Below are 27,892 nucleotides of genomic sequence, written 5' to 3' on the forward strand. Positions count from 1 at the left end.
AAGTCTTTAAGGATGTACATTGAGCCCACCCATGAAAGTATGTCATCAATCCATCTATCATCTATCTATCCATCCATCATATGTATCTATCTATCTATCTATCTATCTATCTATCTATCTATCTATCCATCCATCCATCTGACAATCCTTATCTCCCTTCTTCTCTCCCGTCATCCATCCATCCATTCATCTATCCCTATATCTCTCATCCACCCATCATATCTATCTATCAATCATCTAACGACCCATTCATCTATCCATCCACTCATCTATCCTTATATCTGTCTGTCTGCCTATCTATCTATCATCCATCCATCCATCCATCCATCCATCCATCTATCCATCCATCCATCCATCATATCCATTTATCCATCTATCTATCTATATATCATCTATTTATCTATCTATGTATCTATCATCTGTCTATCATCTATCTATCTACCTACCTATCTGTCTTCTTCATCTTCATCATCATCATCATCATCATCCTTCACATTTCTAGCATCTTGGACACTGGTTCTGACCTGGGGACAGTTGAGCAGTAACATCTGACAATATCTGGAGCCAGCTTTTGGTTGTCACACCTAGAGTGGGATGTGCTACCTGCATCTGTTGGGTAGAGACCAATGATGTTGCTCAACACCTTATAGGGCACAGGATGCCCCACTCACCCAGATGAGTACAGACATTGAGAAGCCCTCTAGCCGAACGTCCATGTGTGGAGCATGAACTCTTGAAGCAGGATGTGTTTCCTACACATCTGGGTGCTTGCAGGGCTCCTCCCTGTGCCAGGCACATAGTAAAGGTTGTACTGCATGAGGAAATGTATGGGTTAATGAGTGAGACGTCCTCTGTGCATACCACAGCATCACGGAAAGTCACATACTCTGACTTCAGTGACTGCCATTCATCAAAGGTGGACAGCACTGTTCTTCTGTTAATGCTACCCTTCATGTATTTCCCAAAGCTTTCTCTTGATTTTTGTCTTTCTTCTTTGGGGAATGACCATTTTTGCATGTTTCAGGAAGGCTAGTATATATCCCCCAGATGTGGCTTTCCTAAAGAAAATTTCATGAGCGATTGCTAAGGAACCACGTTCCCATCTCCAACCCCAGACGGTCTTGCTCCATATTGGACCTGTCACGCTCCAGGACCAAAAGATACCACCGTATATTCCTATCAAATACATCTTTGGAGCCACTGCCTTTGCCTCTGTTTCCTTGCCTGCTACACCCTTGCAGAGAACAGAATAATTCTAATGTGGTGGGGGAAAAAGCAGTTTTTCAAGAATTGCGCTTTACCTGCAAAATCACTCAAAATGCTCTTGCCCTGGAAAATAGGACTATTATCATTGACCAGTTACTTGGAAAATATTATTTTATTATCAAATGTACATTTTATTGACCTTAAAAATACAGTAAAGCAGTCATGGGGATAACATGTGTCCTAGTTTCCAGGAGCACACATTGATAGGGGGCTGGATGGGGGAGATAGTTCCGGACTTTTCCAGGAGGCTTTGGATTCACCATGTAGGGTCACGGCTTAGCTCTCTCTTGCCCTCTCCCCCAACTTCAGCTCTCAAGATAAAACCACAAACAAGGAAATCCAGCATCCCAGCCTCCAAAACCATAGGGCTGCTGGGGAAGGTAGTAAAATAGCAGTTACTGAATTTGCTCAAGGCAGTATAGGGGATTTGCTTTTACAATTATATTTCCATGCCTGCTCTCGTGTATCCAAGTCTTGTAAAGACCAATAATTTATTATTTTTAATGAGACAGAAAGCATTGCTTTCTTTCTAGCCTCATCGTCTGATTAGAAAGAAAATATAAAATGTCTTTATGTAAGACATTATATAAAAAGTGAGTTCCAGGGAGAGTGAGTTCCATTATATATTTAAAAAAAAAATGAGTTCCGTATAAAATGGTAGCTGTATTGTATGGAAGTCGTATGTTACAAAAACATCAGTCCCTGCGGTTCTAAGCCCTCAGAGGGCAAGCTGGAGTTCTAAAGGAACAGGAAGTAAGTGAAAGATGGGTAGTCATTCTAGAACATTCTATCATGTTAAGACTGCAACAGGTTAGCTAGGGGACGCATCTTCAACAAGGCAGCAAGGCACCGGTCATCTCTATGGTTTATGTGCAGTGAGTGCTCCTTCGGTCAGCTACACACGCCCATATGGTGTCTTCAGGATGAGCCCAGCTCCTACGAAACGCCAGACGGGGGTAGGCATCCTGCTGTAAACCTGAATGAAAGTCCCCGGAGAGGCTAAACCATCCTTCCCATGTCTGCATTGCTTCCTTTTGCTGGCAAGCAGAGGTCAAAGTCAATATGAAACCCAGCTGAAACCCAGAAACCCTGAAACCCAGCCAGGGGCCCCCGTGCACCATGACAGATCAGTTAAGAGTTCTGACCAACAGGACGTGGTGGCTTTCTTACAAATGATGCTTTGTTCTAACTTCCCAAGCAATGGCGATGGAGTCCGTGTCCTGGGAGGAGGCATTTCAGTAGACGTGGATATAAGTAGTCTTTGAGTCAGTGCCTAGGATGTTCTTTGCAGTGCACTTGTAGAAGCCTGCATCTCTGTGCGTGGCCTGCTGGATGGTCAAGGAGCCTTGGGGGTGAAGGAATCTGTTCCCATAGAGACGGGCCTGTGCCCCGGCAGTCAGGTGTGATTTGTCTGGCAGGTCCCAGGTGATCTCGGCTTTGGGAATCCCCATGGCCATGCAGTTCATCTTGACGGTGTTGCCAGGCCGTGTGTAGATAACGGGTGTTGGCTCGCTGGTGATCCGGGGAGGATATGCTATCACAATAACTGGAAAGTTCATGACAGAGGGGCCATACTCAGTGTCCACCTTGCACATGTAGGTCCCCCTGTCAAACACGGAGGCATCACGGACCGTGAGGGTACCATTTTCCCAGAGGGAAAAGCGTCCCCGTGTTTGGGGGCCCTCTAAGAGCATGGTGTTGGGAAGCGTCCAAGAGAAACGAGCCGGCCGGCCCCTTGGAGGGACGCAGGACAGCTGCAGGGTTTCCCCGTTGATGATGCTCACCAGATTGTGGTACTGGTTGCTGACCTCGGGTTTCATGCCCACCTTCAGAGACACCAGCCTCTCCGTGTAGCCGGCGGAGTTCCGGGCCACACAGCGGTAAGCCCCGGCATCCATAGAGGAGAGGCCACTGATGTGCAACATGCCATCACCCTTATGGTAGAACCTCTGTAGCTGTTGGCCGCTCTGGAGCTCCGTCCCGTTGGGAAGGACCCACAGCAGGGTGGGCGTTGGGGTCCCTGCGGCCGAGCAGTTGAGACTGATGGTGTGGCCGGCCATGGCGGTGATCTTCTCACTGACTGGGTCGTGGAAGATGGGCTTCTCCACTGGCTCCAAGACCGTGAGCTGCACAATCAGCCTGGCTTCCCCACCCTCATTGCGGCCGATGCATGCCAGTTGCACAGAGTCGCTCTTCCTGAGACTCCTGATGTCCAACGTGCCATTGCGATGGATGGTGATCCGGTTCCCATAGTACGGGGCTGGCAGAACCACGCCCTCGGGAAAGGCCCACAAGACTCTTGGGGTGGGGATGCCTTCTGCCTGGCAGTCAATGAGTTTGCGGCTCCCGCCAGCAGCGATCTCCCGCACGGTGGTGATGGCGTTGGGGTGTCCATTGATGGTGGGCGACTGGACGTTGACGTGAATCCAGACGGTTTTCCTGTCCTCCCCGGCGCTGTTTCTGACCACACAGGTGTAATTGCCGCTGTCTGAGCGCTGGGCTTTCTGAATGAGGAGAGTGCCATCCTGATAAATCTGATACTTATCAGAGGAGGCGGGAATCAGCCTGTTGGTTGGAGAAAGCCACGTCACCCTGGGCGTGGGCTCCCCTTTGGCTTCACAGGCGACCGTGACCACATCACCGTAGGGGACCTGGACCACGGAGTATGTCTTGTTCCGGATGGCGGCGGGCTCGGTCACCACCTTGACCCGCACCCTCATCTCATCCTTACCAACCTGGTTTTCGGCAAAGCAGGTGTAATCCCCTTCCTCCCGCATGCCCACCTCATTGAAGTAGAGGGTCCCGTTGTTAAAAACCACGTAACGCTTGGTACGGCCACCGCCGTCATCAGACTGCATAAAGGAGTTGACCAGGCTGCCATCCGGGAGGCTCCAGGAGATCTCGGGGTTGGGCAGCCCAGTGGCCACACAGTCCACTTTCAGGTCACCCCCGTAAAAGACCTTGTGGTCATTCTCCTCCTTGTGCTCAATCTTGGCTGGTTTCATGACCACGTTCACCTTGAGCACGACAAAGTCATCTCCGACCTTATTCCTGGCAACGCACAGGTAGTCTCCCGCATCTTTGTCCGTGACGGATTTCACCACCAGGGTCCCGTTGGCGAACACCTTGATTCTGGTGTCAAAGCTGACCAGAAAAGAAAAAGAGAATGTTAGTCTCTTGTACATTCTATTCTGGCTTTTGGTCACTGGAATGAGACGAAAAAATATGGTTCTCAGAAGCTATCTGGATACATGGTTGCTACTGCAAAATGTCACATCGGTTCTGCAGCCTGACCTGGACACTGATTCCAGGATGTGAAATGCAGTCAAAGACTTCTACCCTGTTAGTGTGGGTGTACATCCGTCGCATATTTGCGTGGCGGTCAGGGCACAGCTTGTAGTAATGATAAAATCAGGCAAAATGCGACAGCCATGGGGAGAATGAATCTGAGTGAACCCAATAAAGAAATGCACTTCTCCCTGAATGAAACGGTTCAGACGCAATGTTCACCGTTGGCCATCTTGTATTATGTCATCTCCCATTATGAGGCAAGAGACTGCCAAGTGGCTACTGTATGCATCATGTGATTGGAGTTATTTCCAGAGTTTTAATACTAACATTGGGTTCTTGAGAACATGACAAGATCAGTGGGATGTGTTCTTCCCTAGAACTTGTACCTAAAGCTGGAAGACATTCACCAGCTAGCACCCCCAGTGCCGTTGCATTCCCCCACATGAAAAGATGACTGTGCACCTCTGGGTTAACTGAAAATTAAAAGATTTTCAGTTCAAAGGAGCCAATCATGGGGAGAATGATAGGAAGGTCTTCGTTATGCATATGACCTTTTTCTAAAAGTTGGGGTGCCCTTGAGTGTCAGAATTCATGTTTTGAATAAGAGGTGGAAAGACTTGGGAGGTTCTTCCTTTGTACGGGTCCTGATTGAAAAATCGGAATGACCCATCATTTATGACGGTGATATTGGGGAAGGAGGCGGTGGAATTTAAATCCACAAAGAGTTCCTAAACATTGCATTATTGGAACAGCATGGGTGGAACTGCGTTGAAGAGCTGCAGAAGAAAAAGGAGGAAGAGGAGGTGGAGGAGGAGAAGAGAAGAAGAAGTCGGCCTATGGTAGAACCGACCTGATTACTGTACCTAAAACACAAACAACTACGAACAATGACCACATAAACTGTTTTGTTGGTTGACAGTGCAAACCAGGTCCGCATGAATCAGTAGGAGAGGAGCAGACACAGATATTTCAATGTGTCTTAGCATTTAGGATCCAAAACTGTGTTCAGTAGTTCATGTCTGCCAGCGTTTTGAAACTTCAGAGTGGTGATTCCAGCCTGGGCTGTAGTCACTGTCCGTGGAGTGACCCAGCATGGCAGACGTGCCTACCCAACCCTAGGGATCGGCCTTCAAGAAAAGATCCAAAAATCTGTATTTTTAAAGAGTCCCGATGTGTAGGCACGGCATAGAGCCCACCCTTTTACAAAACCCACATGCGTGGTTTAATCACACGTTCCTAAGAATGTCATTAGTCAAAATTTATTAATAACGAAGCAGCAGAGACAGCGATTTATGACTTATGGGGAGTTACTAGCCGAAAGGCTCGCATTCGTAATGAGATCACATTCTTTTGCTGCCGTTCATTCAACACTGCCTGAGCCGTGCCAAGAAGAGCTGAAAACAGTTCTCCCGCACATGGCAGGACATCTGCTGAGCTGGGAGATGGTCCAGGGAAAACTGCGTACGTGGTATTCTGGACGGAGCCTGCGAGGTTCACCAGGCACCACCCAACTGTCTAACGTTACCACTCGGGCTGCGAGAAGGCACGTTTGCCTTGTTCCTGCATTCGGAAGAGACGGGGGAGGCCGGGTGCTGCTGCTCAGAGCCCCTGAGTGCTGGCTTCCCTCATTGTCTCCTGGGTGGGACTGATGTCCGCATGCATTCCTGCCTGAGCAGCTGAGCCGTGGATGCTGAAGACACAGCGTAAGCCAGGGCTTCTCCACCATGGCACTGCTAATGCTTCCGTGATTCCATTTTGCCAACCAATGTCTCTGTGCCCCATACCTTGAGACGGGTCATGGAGAGATGTTGGCTCTTTTGGACCTAGCCTATGGTTTCTCAGCCTGAGCACTGCTGACATCTGAGGCTGGATGACTTTCTGGGGTAGGGCATCTTGAGTTCCATAGGGTGCTGAGAAGCTGTCCTGGTCTCCACCTACCAGATGCCCGTGGCAGACTCCACTCTAGTGTAACCACCAACAATGTCCCCAGTCACTGACAGGTGTTCCCTGGTGGTGTATCTGTCTAGCTAAAAACCCCTGCGATAGATAGATAGATGGATAGATAGATGATGGATAGATGGATGTCTCAATAGATAGATGGATACATACATACATAGATAAGACGGATGGTTAGATGGATGTATAGATGGATATATATCTAGATATAGATACGTAGCTGATGAATGGATAGATAGACATAGATAGATGATAGACAGATAGGATGGATGGTTAGATGGACCTATGGATGGGTAGATAGATGACAGATAGATAAAATGGATGGATGGATGGATAGATAGATTGGATGGATGGATGGATAGATGGATGGATGGATGGTTGGATGGATGGATGGATGGATGGATGTGTGGATGGATGGATGGATAGATGGATGGATAGATGGATGGATGGATGGTTGGACGGATGGATGGATGGATGGATATATGGATAGACAGATGTATAGATGATAGGTCAGTTGTCTTTCCTGCTAGGTCAGAGGGTCTCAGCCTGGGCACTACCAACATTTGGGGCTGAATGACTCTCTGGTGTAGGGCATCCTGGGCACAGAAGGGCTCTAAATAGCATCTCTGGTCTCTGCCCACCACATACCAGTGGCACTCCCTCATTCCCTGAGTTATGTCAATCAAAAATGTCTCCAAACACCGTCCAAGGTTTCCTCAGGCCGAAATCGCCCCCGGGGGGTGGCGGTGAGAACTAGTGCGCTAGGTCCATACATGTGGGAAATGGAAAGCACTGGATGAGAATCTGACTTTCTTTGCAGCCAAAATAAAGTGTTAGAACTGGATGTGCCCAGCCGGTGTCCTAGTCATGCCTTTAACCTTTTTGTGTTCAACACTGTTTCATTCTTAAGCTAAAGTCCTTTTACGACAAGATGTGCAGCGGCCTCTCTGTTTGGTTGAAATCATGCAAGACAGAGAAGGCAACCCAAATGTTGTAGCTACCATGATCTCTTAACACACGATTAAAATATACTCAGTAAAACAAAAGTTATTGGTTCATTGTTTCCCCCACCCTGCGGGGTGGGAAAAAGAGAAGGTCAAAGTCCCAGTGTTTGTCCCCAGTTTATAAAGACAAGATCTCCGGAGGAATGTGCCCCTCTCCAGCGTGGCACACACGGGGAATCAGTTCTGTGCGTCCTTGTCTTGAACGCATATTCCCTTCTCTGACCCGCCCCGTGGAGAGGGTTCCCAGGATGGCCCCAGGCACATTTTAGGACGCGGCCCCCCGCACCCAAAGGAGAAGCAGGTGCAGGAGAGCAGTGGCCGATGGAAAGCCCGGAGCGGGCACCTACCTGAAGAGCGAGTCTATCATTCGCTTGGACGGCAGTCGCCAGAGAATGCGTGGCCAGGGGTCCCCCGAGGCGCTGCAGTCCAGGCGGAGGGTCCCGCCGTAGCGCACGTCGGTCCTCTGCGGGGAGGTGCCGGTGATGCGCGCGTTGGCCGCCGCGCGCTGCACGGTCAGCTGTACGGTCCTGCGCGCGGAGCCCACCAGGTTGGCGGCCACGCACTCGTAGCGGCCGCTGTCCTTGGGCGCCAGGTTGCGGATGTAGAGCGTGCCGTTGGGGAAGACGAACAGGTTCCCGTTGATGAACTGCGACGGGCGGATCTGGGTTCCATCCCACAGCACCCAGCGCACGCTGGGCAGGGGCGCGGCCTTGGCCGTACAGTGGATGTGGATGTTGAGCCCCGGGGGCAGCGAGATGTTCTCCAGCTTCTCCTGGTGGATGACCGGCGGCAGGGCCGCCACGTGGAGGCGGATGGCCAGGCTGTCCGCGCCCGCCGCGTTGCTGGCCACGCACTGGTACACTCCCCTGTCTGAGAAAGAGGCCTCTTTGATGGACAGGGTCCGGTTTTCGTGCAGCGTGATTCTGCCCTCCACGCGGGACACGGTCTGCCACACCCTCCTGTCCGGGAAAATCCAGGAGATTTGGGGAGCTGGGGTTCCCTTGGCCAGACACTCCATGGCGATAGTGTCTCCCAGGTACACGGTGACGTCCTGGTAGTGGGACGCGAGGATCTGGGGCTGCTGCACAGTGACGGTCAGCAGGACGGCCATCCTGTCTACCCCGTGCAGGTTTTTGGCGGTGCACAGGTACTGGCCTCGGTCCTGCACTTGCACCTTCCGGATGAGAAGGGTCCCGTTCTTCAGGACCTCGAAGCGCTGCACTCTGGTGTTGGGGGTCATGAGAGCGCCTGAAAGACAGAACAGGCGGAGTCAGGTTCTGCGTAGACCTACGCCTTTCAGGAAAAACCAAGAGGGACTGTTGGAAGGAAGCCGAATTCTCCCCTTTACGTCCCCAACAGCAACAGCAGAGACCAGCCCCACCTCCAACGTGGAGAAGACAGAACATTCCCCTGCAATATTTTCGGCTCTCACGCCCTTCAAGCACAAGGCAGCTGGCGTGGGTTTTGCAGAGTGTTCCAGAAGCTGCCGTGAGGCCCAGGCCTTCTGCAGGGGACCTCCTTCAGGTCCTAGAGATGCAGGCTTGCTTCCCTGGGACGAGTGTTGACCTCCTGAGCTCCCCAGGCCTGCAGCCACCTCCCACCACTCCCCGGCCAGGCTCTGGAGTCCAGCACGAGCCAGCACGAACAGGTCCGTCACTGCCCATTGTGGCTGCGTTGGACGCCAGCTTCTGCAGTCCGGGGCCTGGGCTCCTCTCTCTCCCCCGCCCCGGTCCTCCTTGTGTTGTATGACACATCTCCTTGGGGGCTCTGCCAGAGAGAAGATCTGTGCTATCCAAGAGTTCCTGATGCTTGGACATCTGGGTCAGGCTGACCTTGGTGGGAGCATGGCTCCTTCGAGAGCTAGGCAATTCCTATACTCAGCAAGCCATTCACCTTCTATATGCAAACCAAACAACACAGAGTCTACACCCCCAGTGCCTTGTCTATGGGGCTCTCCCGCATGCCCAGGCCACCATGCACCTGCCTTCATCCACCCAGGGCAGGTCCTAGGGAAATAGGGGATTGCTTGCGCTCCAGAGGCCACTGAAATCATTCCAGCCAGCCGGTGCTAAGTCTGCTCGCCCTGCCTCGCCTGTTTCTTCTCGCAGAAACCACAAAAAAGGTTCCTGTGCTCGTTTCCGCCTCTCCCTCTGCCTGCCGACAGACCCCCGTCCTCCCCTGTGTGGTCCCCTCCTCGCGGAGACGGAATAATAAACGGTCTTCTGTGGCAGGCATTTCCTGATGGGCTGGCCCAACCTTTCTGAAGAATAACAAGTCCCAGATTTAAAAACTGGAAAGCCCTGAGCTACAGCATTCTGTTCATCTCCCACGCAGCTGGGTTCCGGGGTCCTGCCTGCACCGCCAGCCATCGCGTGAGCTCTGGCCAGCTCCCTCGGCTGCAGCCGGCAGGAGAAGCTGACTCGTGGTGAGGCATATACATGTGTATGTCTCGTGAAGGGGCATGGTCCCCGATGCTCTGGTATCACACAAGATCGAGAAAACCCTACAGATTAATACAAACGGGATTGCCCAGTAGGAAAACAAAGGCACCATCCTTTTAGCATGAAAACCCCATGGTGTTCCCCACTCACCCTTCGAGCAACATTCCTTATTAAATCATTATGAAAACGTATGACATCAATGTCGAGCTGATCAAAGACGTTCATAATTCCCCGTGACCCAGAGCCTCTGCTGAACTTTGGAACATTTCCAACGGGGGTGAGATAAGCCTAAGCAAAGAATGCACAGGTCCCTCAAGTGCTATGAACATAAATCATCCCTGTAACACCAAAATGGAGAAGAAGAAGGGAGGAAAAAAACCCAAAAAACCCTCTGATCAGAATCCAGGCCTCAAGGATATGGCCGTGTTCATGGTGCACAAAAGAAAAGGAAGAGGGACAAGATAGGATTTTCACAGAGGCCGTGGCTTCTCAGATGGTACTTTCCACTGTCACCAGGCAGTTGTTTTGACCTTCCAGAGAGATGGTCATTTTTACAAAGCCAAGTGCTCTTTGGACATCCCAGAATTCCAAGTAGAGGTCATTGGTATGGGTTGAATGGTGTCCTGCCAAAATTCATACTCTGACGTCCTATCCCCTAGGATCTCAGAATATGACTGTTTGAAGATGGGGTCTTTCAAGTGATAAGGACATTAAAATGAGGTCACCAAGGTGCACTGTAATCCAAGATGACTTGTGTCCATATAGGAACAAGGAGTGAGGACCCAGACTGCACAGAGGGACAACTATAAAAGGACAAGGGGGAGAAGATGGGGTCTACAAGCCAAGGAGAGAGGCCTCAGGAGGAACCAGCCTTGGCCCCGCCTGGATCTCAGACTCCCAACCTCAGCCCCACCTGGATCTCACACTTCCAGGCTCCAGGCTGCAATGCTTCGTAGGGCAGCTGAAGCAAATTAACGGGAGCATATCCCTAAGTTCAAATCAAAGTGATGTCTGATGAGCCCAGAATAGGCTGCTTCATCTCTGGTGCCAGTGGAAGGGGAAGGGGGATCTGCTCACTCCTCCTTACCCTCATGGTACCCCACTGGGGTGGTGGAAAACTTTTGTGCTAGGCTTCGCTGGGAAAAGGCAAGTGGCTGCATCATGAAGCGTTTCTGAGCCTACGTCATTCCCTACCCAAAGAACCTATGACATGTCTCCATAGTCCCATTAAAATAGCATATACTTTAGAGCTGAAGGAAGAGCTCTCGGTCCTTACTTCCTATCGCCTTAAAGTCATATCCTTGTATCTAGGTTCAAATGTCTCCTTCAATCCCATCCATCTGTCCTTTGCCCAAACCCTATAGTTTTGCCTAGGAACCTCCTTCTACATGAGTTCCAGTTAAAATGCAGACATGTAAATGCCTTACCTGTAGAAACCTTTGTCCACGTAATGAAAGGTGTGGGTTTCCCCGTGGCCTCACATGGGAACACAGCATCTGTCTCCGCAGTGACAGACACGGTCTGAGGGGATTTGGTGAGGATTTGGGGCTTTTCCCCAACCGTCCAAAAGTTGGATGCAGGGGGCCCTGCAGCAGAGAAGAGCTTTGAGCTGCTCTGATGGAAGCTTCTGGAAGGCTGGCCAGAAGACGCCATGAAGAGGATGGAGCTCCGGGTGGAGTAGACCACAGGGATGTTCTGTAAGTTTGTGGAGGGTGGCCCCGTGGCCTGGGGCACGTGCGATAATGGAGGTGCCGGGGGACCAAAGTCCACGTGAATGACGCTCTGAGAATGTATCCTATTGTAGGGACCTGGGTTGACTTTTCTCTCTCTTATCACAGGGGTGGGAGAGGTAGGCGTCTGGGGCTTCAGAGTAACTCCCAACTGCGGGAAAGACAGAGTCTTATTGAAAAAGAAAGGGAATCTTCCATTGGGATGATGGGGAACTCTTGAACTTGGAAGCTTACCAACAGGGTCTCTGAGATCTGGGATGTTGTTGTTCCCAAACACTTTGGAGTTGCTGTTGAAATGGCCCATCCCTGGGTCAGTCAACTTAGTGGGGATGCCAGGTTTGGGCTTATGCACTGGAACAAAAGGAGTTGTCGTATTTGGTAATCTCGGCGTCGTCAACTGCTTGTTCTCTGGCAAAACCCTTGAAGGATACGACGTTATTCCTGGTTTGTTGGTCAAGTGATGGGGAGGCTGGAAAGTTACAAAGAATCTAAAGGAGCCTTCTGTAGCCGTATGTGGTGGTCTCACTGTCCCCCTAGGCAGGATCGGTTTGGCAGGAATTCTGGCTGGCTGGGGGAACATTTGGACTCTCCCATTCTGGTGGTTACCATCGTGGCCATGTGGAAGACTGTTAGGGGTCTTTCCATCCAAGGCTTCCTTTTCCAACGGCTGCTTTGGAGCTGGGTTAAATTTATCCTGGTTGGAAGAAGGGGTAGATAATTCATTTGGTGTCCATATATGTTGAGTTCCCTCATTATTCACGGGTGGTGCTTTGGCTTCTGGGATCCCCACGTAATTCAAGAAAACATTTTCCTTCGAATCTGTTGATGTTGGAGGTGTCTTTGAAGGAAGAGGTGTGGGCTTCGTGAAGGTCTGTACCAAAGACACAAGAGTGGTGGCCTGGGGTGGGGATTCTGTCTTCTCCATTTGAACAGGAGTTAGGGTGTGATGCCGAGGTCTAATTTCAACTGGAGTGCTTTCGTGATGATCTTGAGCACGGATGGTGGTTTCTGCCTTACTTGAAGATGGTTCTACTTTTATGCTTGAGACAGTGGTTGAAACAACCTCTTTTTCTGGTTGAAAGAGTGTAGAGGCTGCAACGGATGGTGGAAACTCAGAAGGAACACCCAGGTCCTCCACCTGTTTAAGAAAAGGTGAGTCTGTAAAGGTTTCCATGGAGCTGGCAAGAGGTTTGTCTGTCTGCAGCCTCCAAGGCTGGTGTACACTTGGGGTATTCCAGTGTGACGTTCCTGGAAAGCCAGAGGGAGCTGATTCCTCCTGAAATTCTCCCACAGTGGAGACCTCTGAGCCAGGAGGTGATGTCGCATTAGTGAAGGAGGAGTCAGGGACTGAGCTGTGGGTTTTATAGTCCTCGATGTTTGTGACACCATAATTCTTCATTTCTTCTCCATCCCATTCAGGCTTAGGGGTGACTGGAATCATCTCTTGGAATTTATTGGATGGTAAGTGACTTTTTGTGGTAGTGGTCACAGCAGCTCTCCCGTGAGGGTCCCCAGTTGTCAGGGAAATGGTTGTCGATGAGAGTACAGTTTCCAAACCAGGGGCAATGACATTTTTATGTTTGTTTTCCAGAGAAGGGCTGGGCGTGGTTGCAGAGGCTGGAGAGCTCACCGTAGAAGTGAAATATCGATGTTTATTTGGTCTCTTCCCGTGTTTCCTTCGTGGGGTCCCCTTGGATATGGGTTCTGCCTGCTTCTCCATCTCCAACTGCTTGGGGATACCAACGGTGCTGTCAACCCAAGATTTTGCTCCCGGCGTACTCCACACGTGGTCTGGAGCCTTTCCTTTGGGTGCTTGAGTAGGTCGAGTAGAAAACGCCTCCATTGGGGCGAAAGTCGTGGGTACAGTTTGTTTATGGCGGTGTCGGAATCTGTGGGGGCGAAATCTCCTCCTCCCATTGGGTCTCTTTCGAGAAGGCTGAGTGGTCAGCTCCAGAGGTGAAGTGGCCTTCTCGGTTGGCATCACTGCTGCTACCATGGTGGTGACTTTGTCAAAGAGAGGGCGGAGTGTGGTTTCGCTGGGATGTGTAAAGGGAGTGACACCATTCACTCCCAGGGCCGAGTCAAGAAGAGTGGTAGATCCGACATGCTTTCCCATACTCTCAGGAGTTTGGGAGTTTGTGGGGTCTTTCTCTGGCATATCTCCTTCCTGTAGGGCCTTGAAATTGTCCTCTGTGCCCTTTTCAATCACCAGGCTGCCTTGAGTGCTCAAAGCACCTTTCACAAGGTGTCTGTCATCTGTTTCTCCCTGTGGATGTCCTTGTGATAGAGCATCTGGCTCCCCCAATGTGAGCCCTCCTATGGGTTCCGATGTCCTGGAGTCATCAACCCATAAAACGGTGTTGGGCAGAAAAGGAGCGGAGGTCAGCTCTTCCAAGTTCTCTGCATCTGGTTGTGGGTTAGTCTCCAAATCTGGGGGCATATATGGTATAGTCTCGGACTCAGCCAAAGAGACGGCATCCAACGGAGACTCATAATCATTTGAAGTAGGCTCTGGAATGGATCCAGCATCTACTGGAGGCCAGCTCTTTGTGGCTGTATTTTCACCAGTGGACTCCTCAGAGACCAGGTCTAGGGTTTGCAGAGTAGGAGAAGACGCATGAGGCATGCTGGCTGTAGCCCACTTTGGGTCAACTTCAGCAGGAGCTGTATCCTCACTGTTAGAAAAGTCATGGTCAATGAATTCTTCCAGATGTGTGCTTGTCACTTTGGGATCAGAAAGAATTCCTCCATCCTGTCCACTTTCCAGTCCCATCTTGGTTGAGGACACAGTACTGGAAACCTCATCCTCCTCACCAAACAGAGATGCATCTGCTGAGGTTTCTTCGGTACTGCTTGTGGTCCATGCAGGAGATACCGAGGGAGGAGGAACAGCAGGCAGAAGGGGTGTCACTTCTGGACTCACGGATGGAGGAGTGGTGGTTTGAATGACCTGGGGTATTTCAGTTCCCTTTGGGAGATTTTTCCCACGTACTCTGGCTAAAATATCTGCCCAGTGCTCTGGATTAATCTGTTTGTTTGCCATGTTTATTCTTCGCCTGGACTCAAACACTCTGCGACCCTCTGCGATGTTCGTCTCAGGTTCTTTTACAGAATTCTTCCAGGGTTTGAGTTTTCTTCGCCCTTTTTTGGGTTTTTTACCTCCGGTGGTGGCATCATCTTTTGTTTTGATGAGTACCTCTTGGTCCTTTGTGTGTAGACCTCTCCTTGAAGTGTTCTCCTCATCTCCTATGCCTGAACCCCCTTCGTCCTCCACAACATCTCCTAGCACTCTGGAAAGAGTCTTCCCACCTGGGTGTCTGCCCTTTTTGGATGACCTGGCAGATCCTTTCTTGTTCACCGTGACTCCCACGGTAAAATGATCTGCCCCTTGCTGGTTGACAGCCACACATCTGTAGTAACCGCCATCACTGACTTGGACCTTTGGGATGGAAAGAGTTCCATTTGCCAACATGTATGCATGTGAGCTGTTGGCCGAAGTATTAATTATCCGTTTGTTTGGAAGAATCCAGCTGAGCTGGGCTTCAGGGATAGCCAGAGCGCTGCAAGGCAACATCACTGGCTCCCCTGGGTTCTTCTGAATTGTCACCATATGACCATTGGGTGGCTGTGTGGCAGGTGGTTGGACAAGGACCCTGTACACCATCCGGTCCATTTCATCCCTCACTTGAGCAATGCACTGGTACAAACCCGAGTCTGACTGCTCTGTCGATTTGATCCTCAGCCAGCCACTGGTGAGGATGGAGAACTTGCCATTTTCGTCCTCCATGGGTGCTTTGAGGACCGAGCCATCTGGAAGGACCCAGAAGATGGATGGACTCTCAGAAGCCTTCACGTTGCAGCTAAGCTGGCATGGGCTCCCTTCCAACACAGTCTGAGCTCTTTGCACGGCTCTATTGGGCTCAATCATCACCCAGCTTCTGCTCCGAGACTGCCTTGCCTCTTTGGTGGGTATTGTTAATGCATAGTGGGAATAATAGGACAGCAGCACCTTTTTGGCCGTACTCTGACGTCGGTTGAGCTGGAGATCTATGGTCGGCTGCATGACCCATTCCGGTTCTGCGACAATGTGGGCTCTGACGCCCGTGTAGTAGAGGGCATCATCGTCTACATCTTGCCTGTACTGGTAGGTGACCTTGGGGTCTTTGCTGAGCATGAGTTCTTGGTTCAGCCTCACAGGGACCTCACTGTAATAGGCGATGAGTTTCCACAGCTTCTCATAGTTTTCCCGAGTCATTGGACACTCAAAGTCCAAGGCAACCGTTGCATTTATGTCAATCTCTTGAGGGTCCGTCTGGTTCAAGTGAATTTTGTACAGATCCATTGGCTTCTTGATGTCGCAGACCAAGTTCACTGTGTTCCCGTGCTCATCGGTCATGTTCAAAGAGATGTTCCATGGGGGGAATTGGAACCCCTCCAGAGAAAGCTGGCTGTCACCATCCTCTTCGAGATCCTCCTCCTCCTCACTGTTCTTACTCGTGTTCTGTCGCAGAGGGGACTCTATGGAAGGCTTCAGACAAGTAATATCCTTCAGCTTGTGAATTTCTTGTTGGTGCAGTGTGGGGGGACTGGAGCACATGGCGCATAACTGACCACCCTCGTAGGCTTTGTCCTTCTTACACTTCAGAGTCCCTAAAACAGATAACCAAAAAACATCCTATAAGTTAATGAACCCCAAAGCGGCATGTCTTGTACACAACCAGAGGACAAAGTCTCTGTGTGTGTCTTTACATCCTCAGTGCATGGCCATCAGGATTTAATATCTTACATCTGTGACTTCACCAATGACCTTAAATCCCTTTAGCACACAGTGTGGCAAGGAACTACCATTTTTAGAAATACGTGGCAATGGATAATGAATACTTCTTTCTAAAGTGTTTTTTTTTTTTTTAAAGCAATTCTATTCACAGACATTATACAATTTACCTTCTCAAAAGGTCCAAGAGAATCTACATAAATTCAACCAATGAAAATAGTTCCGGGTTAAAGGACCCACTTTTGCCATGAATCATGTTGTATGTACCTTTTATAATTCTTTTTCTGTTGCTATAACTTTGCATTTCAGGCAGTATCTATAGTTTGGATTCACATTCTACTCTTGGCTTCCTGAACATGAAGTCTTCCGGAATGTTCTCCTAATCTGGTCATTGCTCTGTTTCTTTCACTGTTTTGTCTTTCTCAGTCCCCCGACCCATTAGTGAGTCAGTGTTCCATGACTTGGTCTAGACCCTGCTTGATCTTGTTGTACCCCATCATCCATGGCCTAACCCACGTGTAGGTTTCTGTCAACAGCCATGATCCATTGATGGCTGCCGTATGTGCTTCTCCACGCCCAATTTTCTACTTGATGTGCCTATTGCAGAGTCCCAAAGTCTCCTCTGACTAACATTTGCAAGACCAGATTATGTTCTCTCCCTGCTCCAGACCTAGATGCTCCTTCTATACCAATAAATAGGAACCACACTTTCTTGCATTAGGAAAAGGAGAAAACTACAGTCCTCTTGATATCTGTCCTCTTGTTTTCATTCCCACTGGGAATAAACCAGTCAAAGGGCCATCATCTATGACTTGAAGGCACATGACAGTAGGACATAAGGTGAGTGTGTAGGAAGGTCCTAGATGGGCACAAGACAAGACAATAAGTAGAAATTGAGGACAGCAAGACCTCTTAAAGGTGGTGATTTAAAAAAAAATTAAGATTTTATTTATCTGGAATTGAGAGAGAGAGAGCATGAGCTGGGAAAGGGACAGAGGGAGAAGCAGACTCCCCACTGAACACAGAGCCCCACATAGGACTCCATCCCAGGACCTCACGATAGTAACCTGAGCTGAAGTCAGATGCTTAACCTACTGGGCCACCCAGGCGCCCCAAGACAGGTGATGTTTTAACAAAGCTCTGAGTGCTGAAACTAAGCCAGACCCTGGAACATCTAGCAGATGTGTGGTCTTCGTGGGTCCAATGACACTGAGTGCAAAATAAGTTTGGAACGTGTAAGGAAGCAAACTTAGGTGTAAGGATTGCAGTGTGACTCCAGTGAGTGACTAAATGGAGGACTCTCGTGTTGCAGAAGAGGGGGCACAATTGTGTAGGAACTCCTACAGGATTGTAGGATTGTACGTTCCATCCCAGGATCAATGGGAAACCAGTGGACTTTCAGGTAGCAGTAGGGCAAGACCACATGGTCCCTGTGACAATGTGTTCTGACCACTGCTCTGTGTGGAGTTGTTGGAAGGAGGGGTCACCAAGGCTGCAAAGACCTGCCCAGAAGCCCCGACTCTCCTCCTAGAGAGAAGGAAGAAGCTGGACCCACGTTGGGGACCATGAGGATGGACATGAGCCAACAGACCTGGGATATGGTAAACCCAATGGAGTCAAGGATGGGTTTCAAGTTGTGGCTTGAGGAAGGGGATAAAGGAAAGATAAAAAAAAAAAAAAAAAGATAAAATCTTCCTTATTTTGAATCAAAATCTATTATTTTGCAATATCTACACATCACTCCAGGTTTTTTTTTTTTTTGTCTGGATCAAGGCAGAACATCTCTCTCCCCATTCTTAAGAGAATAACGTCATAGCCACTGCTGGCTTTCCCTCTTCCAAACTTCCTTGAACACCTCCTCATAGGACAGGGATGCACAGAAAGACCCCCATTTAGCTGGAACCCAAAGCTGCTTATGGCACTCCAGATATCCAACCAAAGACAATCATAGTCAACTGTATATAACTGATTAAATGATCTTGACTTTAGATTTCGTGGAGGGATGATACATCTATTATAGAACAGGAGTGTCTTAACATCAAGGTTGTACATTTTGCATAAATGTCCCCCCCACCCCATACTGATTTGGTGATGTGCCCTTCACAAGATAAAGCAACGTCAGAACACCAGAGAGCAGAACATTTCCAGAAGGGTCAGGAATGTGCCGTGGGGAGCCACGTTCGCTCTGCCCTCCTCTCTTACCTTTCCATTTGGCGTCCCACTCCAGAAACCACTTCATCTCACAGTCGCATGACCACGGGTTCCCATGCAAGTAAAGATTCTCCAGGAGTGGCATGTTCTGCAGCATCCCTGTGGGCAGAGTCCTGATCATGTTGTCTGCGAGGTAGAGGTGTCTTACGGTTGAGAGTCTGAAATAATCCAGAAACGTCAACGTGGAGAACGTGCCGGGATGCAGCTGGTGCAGCATGTTTCCCTCTAAGTGGAGCAGCCTCAGGGATGTTAAGCCATTGAAAGCTTGTGGGTGGATAAATTCGATCTTGTTGTGGTCGATGTGCAGCCTCATTAAACTCCAGAGTCCCTGCAGGGTCTGCCCTGTGATCACACGCAGCTTATTGTAGCTGAACTTGAAAACCTATAGAGACAGGGGTGGAGTGGAAAATCCTGTTTATAATTTACAAAGCCACAAGCAGAGAAAGAAACCAGAACTAAGGGCAGGGAATAATGACATGAGGCTGGTTTTTAACGCTCTTCCAAAAATGGCAATTTTATTAATCGTTAGGGAGCATTAGGTCATACCCACTCTTCATTAATGGTCTGCTATTACTGGTGCTCGTAAAGATGTGGGTTTACCTGGAGGGAACTGAGGTCTCTTAAAGCCCCATCGGGGATGCTCGGGATGTCATTGCCGTGAATCATGAGGAGCTCCAACTTGGTCAGTCCCGCAAATGAGGTTTCTGACAAAGCTTGTATACTATTAAATCTAAAAGAAAAAAAATGATAATAGTAATTGGATTAAGAAACAGTGAATGCTTAAATCCCATATGGGAAAGATTCTATAGCCTGCCCAGGAGCAAGTTAGCAAAATGCTAAAATGAGATCTACCAGTGCCCTTCCCAAAGTATGTTTGTTGCTCTGTGTCCATGTCTGTTGCCAGGATCAAAAGGGAAGTGACACTTTTATTCACCTTCATTCCATTAAGGAATATTTTCTGGGCATTTTGACTAAGAACATGTTCATGGAGCTAGAGGCGATTTTAGGGAAACAAGTAGCATTCAGATTCTAAAGGAAGTTGGTCCAAATTGCTCTTCCTTGGAAACTTGCACTAGAAAGTGTCAGCAATAATGAAATGACACATTTGTTGAATATAGAGAATTAGCATGAATGCAAAGAGGTAGCTTGGGAAGTAGCTTTGTATCATAAAACAACAGAAGGAGCCATTCCAGGCTATAAAAGACCAAATGAAAGAGCTGACCACCCAACACACCAACACTGTATTTCACAAGCACAAGTGGCCATTTCTGAGGGATTCTCTACATTATTTGTCAACTTTCTGGTGTGTTTTGGGTTTTGTATTTGCATCCACATGGGTTAAAATGTTTCCTTGACCAATCTGAAAACTCTTCATTGCTACATTATTGGTAACACAAGGGACTTCCCAACGTCAACACCTGCAGAAGGGGTTGTGAGGGGAGTGGAGGGTAGTTACTTTGTACCACTCCTTCTGCTGAAATAGAACACATCTCTATCCTGACATTCTGTGTGACCTCTCCCTGTCCCCTGGATGGAAGGAAACAGACCTATCCATCCATGTATCATCTATCTAACTATCCATCTATCCATCCTCTATCTAACTATCCATTTATCCATCCATCCACTGAGACCCCCATCCCTCCATCCACCAATGTATCAATCCGTTCATCTCTCTATCATCTATCTAACCATCCATCCATTGATTGACCCATCCATCCATCCATGTATGATTTATCTATCTATATATCCATCTATCAGCTTATCTCTCCATCCATCCATCCATCATCTGTGTACCCATCCATCCATCCATCCAACCATCCATCCATCCAACCATCCATCCATCCATCATCCATCCAACCATCCATCCATCCATCCATCTATCCATCCATCCATCCAACCATCCATCCATCCATCATCCATCCAACCATCCATCCATCCATCCAACCATCCATCCATCCATCATCCATCCAACCATCCATCCATCCATCCACCCCCCCATCCACACATCCATCCATCCATCCAACCATCCAACCACCCATCCATCCATCATCCATCCAACCATCCATCCATCCATCCAACCATCCATCCATCCATCATCCATCCAACCATCCATCCATCCATCCATCCAACGATCCATCCATCCATCATCCATCCAACCATCCATCCATCCATCCAACCATCCATCCATCCATCCATCCAACCATCCATCCAATCATCCATCCTTCCATCCAACCATCCATCTATCCATCAATCCATCCATTATCTGTGTACCTATCCACCCATCCATTCATCCCTCATTTATCTATCCATCCATCTGTGCATCTATCATTTATCTCTCTACTTGGCCATCTATGTATCTATCTGTCCATCTATGTTAGTGGTCTCTATCCAACTGTCCATTCACCCATCCATCCATTCATCCATCCATCATCTATCTATCCATCCATCCATCCATCTATCTGTGCATCTATCATTTATCTATCTACCTGGCCATCAACTTATCTATCTATCCATCCATGTTAGTGGTCTGAACTAGGTGGTTTTGCCCCCCAGGGAACATTTGGCCGTATTTGGAATCATCTTTGGCAATCACACCTGGGAAGCTGCTATTGGCATCTAATGGGAAGAGATCAAGAATGCTACTCAATATCACGCAAAACAGGACAGTCCCACATCAAAACTACCCTCTGCAAAATGGAAAAAGTGCTCCAAATACCAAGTAGACTGAAGCTGAAAAACCAGAGTCTAGGTCAAGATGGGAGAGTCAATGAATGGAGGTAATGTCCCTGTCACTTACTATTTAGGATTCCACAGTGAAATCTGTCTGGGATGGTGAACCTAACAGGGCATGAATGACAGAATTGAAATCCCTTTCCATTTCTTGATGCCTGAGAAACCATAAGTAAGGGGGAAAACAGTATCAGGTGAGAGAGGTTGGTTTGGGAGGCACCGGGCAGTCTAGGAGCTGGGAGGCATTGGGAAGGGGAGCTCTTCATTTGCTCCAACTTCAGTGGAAAATGACTGGAAGGTTTTAAGAAAAGGTGCAACACAAAGGAAGGTATGTGTGAAAACAACAATGTTCTACTGTATGTAGAGGGAATAAGTAGGATCACCCGGGAAGACCCCAAAGGTAAGAAAAGAAGAAAGACCAGAAGGAGGAGGCAGGTCTTGGGGCAGAGGAGGTGAGAGTCAAAGTCTCCACAAACAAGTGAGAAAGATGTTGATGTTTTTCGGTGCTTCTTAACAAGTCCTAGAGTGCTCTGTGCTCACTCGCGTCCTTTTGCATCTTTGTTCCCCCAAAACTCTGACTTCCAATTGGAGAGTTGGGTATAATGGTGGTTGCCAAGGTGCAGGACAGGACTGTGTTTGAGGACAGAGGAACAGCCCTGTTTGGACACCCTCACACCTCCATACGTCGTCCCCTATCTACGATGGGGGGCATACCAGCAACCCTGGCTTACTGTATCCTCTTGATGCTTGTTTTTAACAGACATCAGAGACCAGCAGATGCACCTGTCATTGGTCCCAGAGCTGTGAATAGGGAAACTGCCTCACCGATACTGGTGTGTATCACAAAACAAATTTTAAAATTTAAAAAAAAAAATTAAAAGGGCCATGTGGGCATTTGGGAGATTCAGAAAGAGGTCATTAGAATGAGTCTTTTCATCAAGGGGGACAGAAATCTTTAGAGCTTTAGAGGTCTAGAAGTATGACACTAAGTGGATGCTTTTTTTTTTTTTTTTTTTTTTTTGGTTGTTGTTCACTTAAAAATACTTGGAAAGTCATTTTTGAAAAAGCTCTGTGGCTTTCCACATGGTAAATAGCAGATCTCTCTTTCCATGCTGACCAAGGACCCAGACATCTGTGTGGGAATGAAAGATTGCATTAGTGCTTTGCCAATAATCCCTCATTCCTTAAGTGTTTCTTCCTCCTTCCAGATGGCTGGAAGGAAAAGCAGACCCCGAGTTCTAGCTGTAGTAGAAGTCACCCATCTTCCCCAACCCTCAGCAATGAAATGCCCAATGACAGCCTCATGCACTTGGAGATTAATTATCAGAGAAAGTCCTGAATACAAGGGTGATGGTATTGATTAAAATGAAAAAGTGCCATATGAGTTCCTGTTATCAATGAAGCCAGATGGAAGTAATATATGTGGGCACAGCGTGGGTATTCCTTAACTGGTTTTCTTTTTGCTTTAATATCACACAACAACATCTCAAAGGACTATCGCCATCAGTAGGAAGAGAAAGCATCTTGATATCTGCGTTCTGGTCCCATGGCAAAGCTTTTGGGGAGACCATAATTTGTAGACTTTACCATTTAGAGTTGGTTCAAATGCAACCCATGGACACTAGGTTCTCACTGAGAAATGAAGTTTCTCCTGTACAAAAGGTTTCCACGTAAAGAGGAGTAGAGGGAAAACATCTCAGAAATTGTAAGGGTAGTATATACGGCTTGACAAGCCATGGTCCAGTGGTGTTGCTAGGATCAAGCCATCGCATCCTTAACCTTGTGGTTAACTTATGGAGATGTGTGGCATCTTTCCCACCACGGTTCCCAACATGACAGCCCAGGGAAAATGCTGATGTCTTCGCCCTTGCCCCCTTCTAGACCCTCAAAACACAACAGGTGGTAGATTCATGTGTTCTGGGAGGGACACACAGTGGGAAACCTCTCTCCTCCAACCCTATTCTCACACTTTCTTAGGGACCTTACGAAAGCCTGTTGGACTGTTCCTTCAACCCTGTGCTCTGCTAAGAAGTCAGGCTTGTGGGACACAGTGACGAATCACAGTCCTATGGGACAATATGCTGACAGTGGTTCACGAGACCAACAATCCCAAAACAGAACCACGTTGCACACCAGCCGGTGCAAGAAAGAAGAGGAATGCCACATGAATTTCATTTCCCTTTCTACAAATGTAGCACGCTGCGTCCTGCCCTGATTCAAATCGGTCTTGGGTCCTTTTCTTTCCTCTCTCTGTCATTTCACAAGTCGTGTGCCCCCATAGAAGTGTAAGGCTGTAAAGGGAACCTGGTTTAGGATCGATATCCCCTCTACTGGCAAAGATGAACTGCTTCCCCAACTGCCCTATCCTTACTGTGGGTTGGATTTTTAGATAAACCAATCGTAAGGTCTCTGAAGATTTTATTGAGGAAACTATGTGATGATCTACTCCTTTCAATTAGGGAAATTCTTATCTCACTGTCTTAATTCCCATTCTCTTCTTCTACTGCTACTGGCCTTTAAAAATTCAAGAAGTTTTTTTGTTTTGTTTGTTTGTTTGTTTGTTTTTTTGAAACTCTGTGCTACAAGATGTCCAAGCATATATACAATTATCTGTTCATTGATTCAGGTTTTGCCATTTCATTTCACCCAATTTCCCCATCAGGAGCCAGTCATCAAATTGTAAATTATTTTTGTTGTTTTGCAGGGGGTAGAAAATGGCTTCTGCATTTTGTGGAGGAAGCCCTAATGGTTGTTGATAAAGTTACATGTGTGTACCTTTAATTCATCGCAGCTAATACTGATGTGTAGAAATCATTTCTGCATATGACATGGAATTTTAAAATATGCAAGTTCTGCCTGAAATGTTGCATAAAAATGTCTTTTAAAATATATTCGTATTTTAGGGGCACCTGGGTGGCTCAGCAGGTTAAGCCTCTGCCTTCGGCTCAGGTCATGATGTCAGGGTCCTGGGATCGAGCCTCGCATCGGGCTCTCTGCTCAGCAGGGAACCTGCTTCCTCCTCTCTCTCTGTCTGCCTCTCTGCCTACTTGTGACCTCTGTCAAATAAATAAATAAAATCAAATAAAAAAAAATAAAATATATTCGTATTTTAAAGAGGCAAAATCTGCCGGAACTCTCTCTTTCCCCCAAGGTCCCGATTGCATCATCCAGATAACTTACAGAATATCAGAACTGTGCGATTTATTTTTAAATTATTTTAATAGCTTCTGAAGTCTATTGCAGTAAGCCTACTTATATATTTCCATGTGTGTCTGATGCATTTGTTCATAGCTACTATGTGGAAAATTACTTATCGAGGAAAAATCTTTGGACACCCTATAGTTGTGGATGCTTGGTTATGAGGCCTTATGAGAGTGGTTGCAGCTGATGGATATATTGAGAGAATCGCCCCCCGCCACCCGCCAAAGGACTACATGGAGTAGAGCAAAGGCCCATCACTTCCCAATTGTGCCCATCTCGAGGTACACATGCTCAATAGAGAGACCCAGAAAGGAATAAATACGTTTGTATTTAAATCCATGCAGATCCATGTATGAAAAACAAAAACAAAACAAAAAACCCACCACGCAAGCAAAGAGGCCGAAACTGTTAAGAATGTGGTACCAACCCCAGATTGATTCTTTCCACATGTTTAGAAATCCCAGCGGGCACAGAAGCCAGGGAGCGGAACGTGCAGTGGACCTCGCTCGGAACGTAGCAGGTGCACGAGTGAGGACAGGCCAGCGTAGGTCGAGGACGCCCCCAGAGCAGGATCAGCACCACGGAGAGGGCTGGCCAATGCGCCTGCGCGGGCATCTTGTCCCGGGGCGTGGTGCCTGGACACCTGTCGGGGAACCACACCAGGAAACCCGATTATGGCCAGGTAGCTCCTGGGCTCCGCAAACGTGGTTGCAACTGTGCGTTGTGATTTGGACCTTCCCAAGACACCCCGTGGTATCCTTTAGGGACACCAGCGATCCGAGCCACCCACGAAAATTCCTTTCCTCACCTCTCCCCGTTAACTTTAATCATCACATAGGATGCCACTGCGAACTGCAGACTTTCACACTAGGATTTGGAGATCTCCGTCTGCGATGAGCGACGGTATGGAATAGACACACACACACACACACAAAAATAAATATACATCGGCCCGTATATACCTATGAGTGGATACATGTGTATATATGTGGGAAGGAGAGATACATTTAGGTTTCCATAACAATAAGGTAATTAAAATAACTATGTATCCACCTCCAATGTCAATTCCGAGCCGTTACATTGTGTATATATTTGAAAAAAAAAAAAAAAACTTCTCAAGAGGGTCATTATTAACAGTATTCCCTTTTTTTAAAAGATATGAGTTAAAGTTTTCACTATATCTTCTGAAAGTGTTTCAAGAGTTTGCATTCCCTAACCGGGAATGCATTCCATTATAAGCGGGTTTCTATACTATCCTAATCCTTATTATTATTATTATTATTATTATTAATTTTTCTTGGAAGAACTACAGGTTTGCAGTGATACAGCGCCGTCGTTCATCGGGGACACACATTGTAAAATCTGATATTAAAGGGCGAAGAGAGGCACTACCTGGTGACGTTATGTTCAGGCAAAGGAAAGCAATCCGTGAAGTCATACACAGAAAAATGGGAACGCTCGGATATGTCCAGGAACAGGCGGCCTCAGCGGTCTCGTTTAGAATACCCGCGGCTTTTTCTTTTTCTCAAGCACTGGCCATCCCTTTGACACCTTAGACGCTTGTCATCTGTTCAATGAAGTTTCCTTAAAAATAGCAATGCCGGTGGAAAGCAAAGTGCGGGCCACAGAAACGCGGCTGCCCTGGGCCAGTGCTAAGGGCTGGTATCAAAGTCATCCCCGCACACAGGCTTATGGGTCGCCAAAGCCCGGAGCTTTTCCATCCACGAAATACCTACGCGCTGAAGCCCGCGTGCGTCCTCTCTCTGAGCGGACCGTGCAGGCAGCCCCGCGAGAGGGAAATCCAGGCTCCACCTCTGCGCTCGGGGGCGAGAGGGTTCCTGCAGCCCAGCCGACTGTAGCCGCCTCGGCGCTGGGCTCCCCCGCCCGCGCCCACAATACGCGCTGCGCCCACCGGTGGCCTGCGCTCTTGCCAGGTCCTCCCCGGAGACCGAGAGCGCGCGCCCCACGGAAGCCCAGGCCTGGTGCCGCAGGAGGAGGCTCCCTGAGCCGGCGGGGCGGCGGGGGCCCGCGGGGAACCCGGGGAGCTTGGGCCGGGAGTGAGTTAGCCGGCGCCACGGCCATGCGCCCTGGCCGGGTTCCAGCGCCGCTCCAAGGGAAAGATGGGCATTCCCCGAACGCAGGTCGGGTGGCCCTGCTGGGACCCGCACACCAGGAGCCACCTCTCCCGGTTGGTGACTTCTCCAGCTTCCGTGCGGCTCAACCCCTAGCGGGCTTACGGTCTCCCCTCCTTTGCAAGGGGAAGAGGAGGAAGGGGGTGAACTTCAGCGCCGGGCGCCGAGGAACTCAGAGGAGGCCCCGCAGCTGTGCTGTCCCCTCCAACGCAGGGCTGGCTCGCTTTCCCTTGGGGGTCTCCCGGGCCCCTCCCTGGAAACCGGGTCGGAGCGAGGTCGCCAGGTCAGGGAGGGAAAGGGTATGGGAGAAAGGAATCCACCCGCAAGATTTGGCTTCTCTCCTGCCTCCGCACTGGCCACTCAGCTTCAGGGCCAGGGCCAGTGCCAGGCGTCTCTTCGCCTTCTCGCCGCTGCCCAGCCCCTGCCTAGGCCGACCCCCAACTCCATCCCCCCCGGGCGCCCAGGCTGCCCTTGGTCCTCACCTGTCCTCTGGAAGCCGCAACACACGGGAGCGGGACGCCCTGAGCATCCGAGGGGCCGGGGCGCGCGAGTCACCTCCGGGGGTCCGCCGGGGCCATGCCCTTCCCGGGCCGGGGGCGAGGCAGCGAGGCTTCCCAGCTCGGCGCGGCGAGCCGGCTCCCTTTTATTCGCGTCGCCGAGAGGCTTCCCCGAGTCCACGCCTCGGCCCACCCCCACCCTGCCCTGCCCCACCCCGGGGAGACCGGGCGCGGGCCCGAGCCAAGGGACCCTGGCCGCGCGCGCTCTGCGCTCAGCCCTCCTCGCGCCTCTTCATTGCGCCTCGGCCCGGGAGGGCACGCCTCGCCTCCTCCGGCTGGAAGAGCGGCCTTGGCCCAGCGCGCACGGCTTTGGGGGGAGAGTGTTCCTGGTCCCGGAGGCAGCCCGGGGACCAGGGGCAGGGGGAGAGGCGGGGAGCGCGCGGCGAGCTGCAGCACACGGTCCGCGCCCGGAGCACGCTTCCTAGCAGGGCTGGGAAGAGGCTTTCTTTCTCCCGGGGAAGCGAGAAGGAGCAGGGTTTGCACTCCTCCGGGCGCGACGGCGTTTTGTCTGGCAGCTTCCCGGCACCCGTGTGCAGGCGGGAGCCGGCAGCCCCCAGCCCCCCGCTGCAGGCCGGGCTGCAACGTGAGACCCGCCGCCA

General features: G+C 49.4%; 1 protein-coding gene across 2 annotated transcripts; it reads right to left on the bottom strand.

The window, feature by feature from the left end:
* Nucleotides 1-1,359: 1,359 nt before the first annotated feature.
* On the bottom strand, nucleotides 1,360-27,892 carry MXRA5 (matrix remodeling associated 5). Of its 2 annotated transcripts, XM_059157710.1 has the most exons (8): nucleotides 27,219-27,892; nucleotides 25,997-26,171; nucleotides 25,032-25,247; nucleotides 19,274-19,403; nucleotides 18,665-19,055; nucleotides 11,386-16,338; nucleotides 7,865-8,765; nucleotides 1,360-4,410 (listed from the first exon to the last, which is right to left on the bottom strand). In XM_059157710.1, exons 3-8 carry the CDS (start codon nucleotides 25,217-25,219, stop codon nucleotides 2,502-2,504), a joined length of 8,472 nt encoding a protein of 2,823 aa, XP_059013693.1. In that variant the 5' UTR covers nucleotides 25,220-25,247; nucleotides 25,997-26,171; nucleotides 27,219-27,892; the 3' UTR covers nucleotides 1,360-2,501. The 2 variants fall into 2 exon arrangements, with proteins under 2 accessions (XP_059013693.1, XP_059013692.1); XM_059157709.1 differs by lacking the exon at nucleotides 25,997-26,171 and having other exon boundaries at nucleotides 27,219-27,891.

The sequence above is a fragment of the Mustela lutreola genome, chromosome X (genome assembly GCF_030435805.1).
Source record: "Mustela lutreola isolate mMusLut2 chromosome X, mMusLut2.pri, whole genome shotgun sequence".
Lineage (NCBI taxonomy): Eukaryota > Metazoa > Chordata > Mammalia > Carnivora > Mustelidae > Mustela > Mustela lutreola.

Bases quoted from the DNA above. Each gene is read 5' to 3' on its own strand.
- MXRA5 (XM_059157709.1), bottom strand. From the start codon at position 27,265: ATGCTCAGGGCGTCCCGCTCCCGTGTGTTGCGGCTTCCAGAGGACAG. The intron at 16,339-18,664 runs GTAAGAGAGGAG...TATCTGTTTTAG, and splicing joins GTGGGACGCCAAATGGAAAG to GGACTCTGAAGTGTAAGAAG. The intron at 4,411-7,864 runs GTAGGTGCCCGC...TTTTCTGGTCAG, and splicing joins ATGATAGACTCGCTCTTCAG to CTTTGACACCAGAATCAAGG.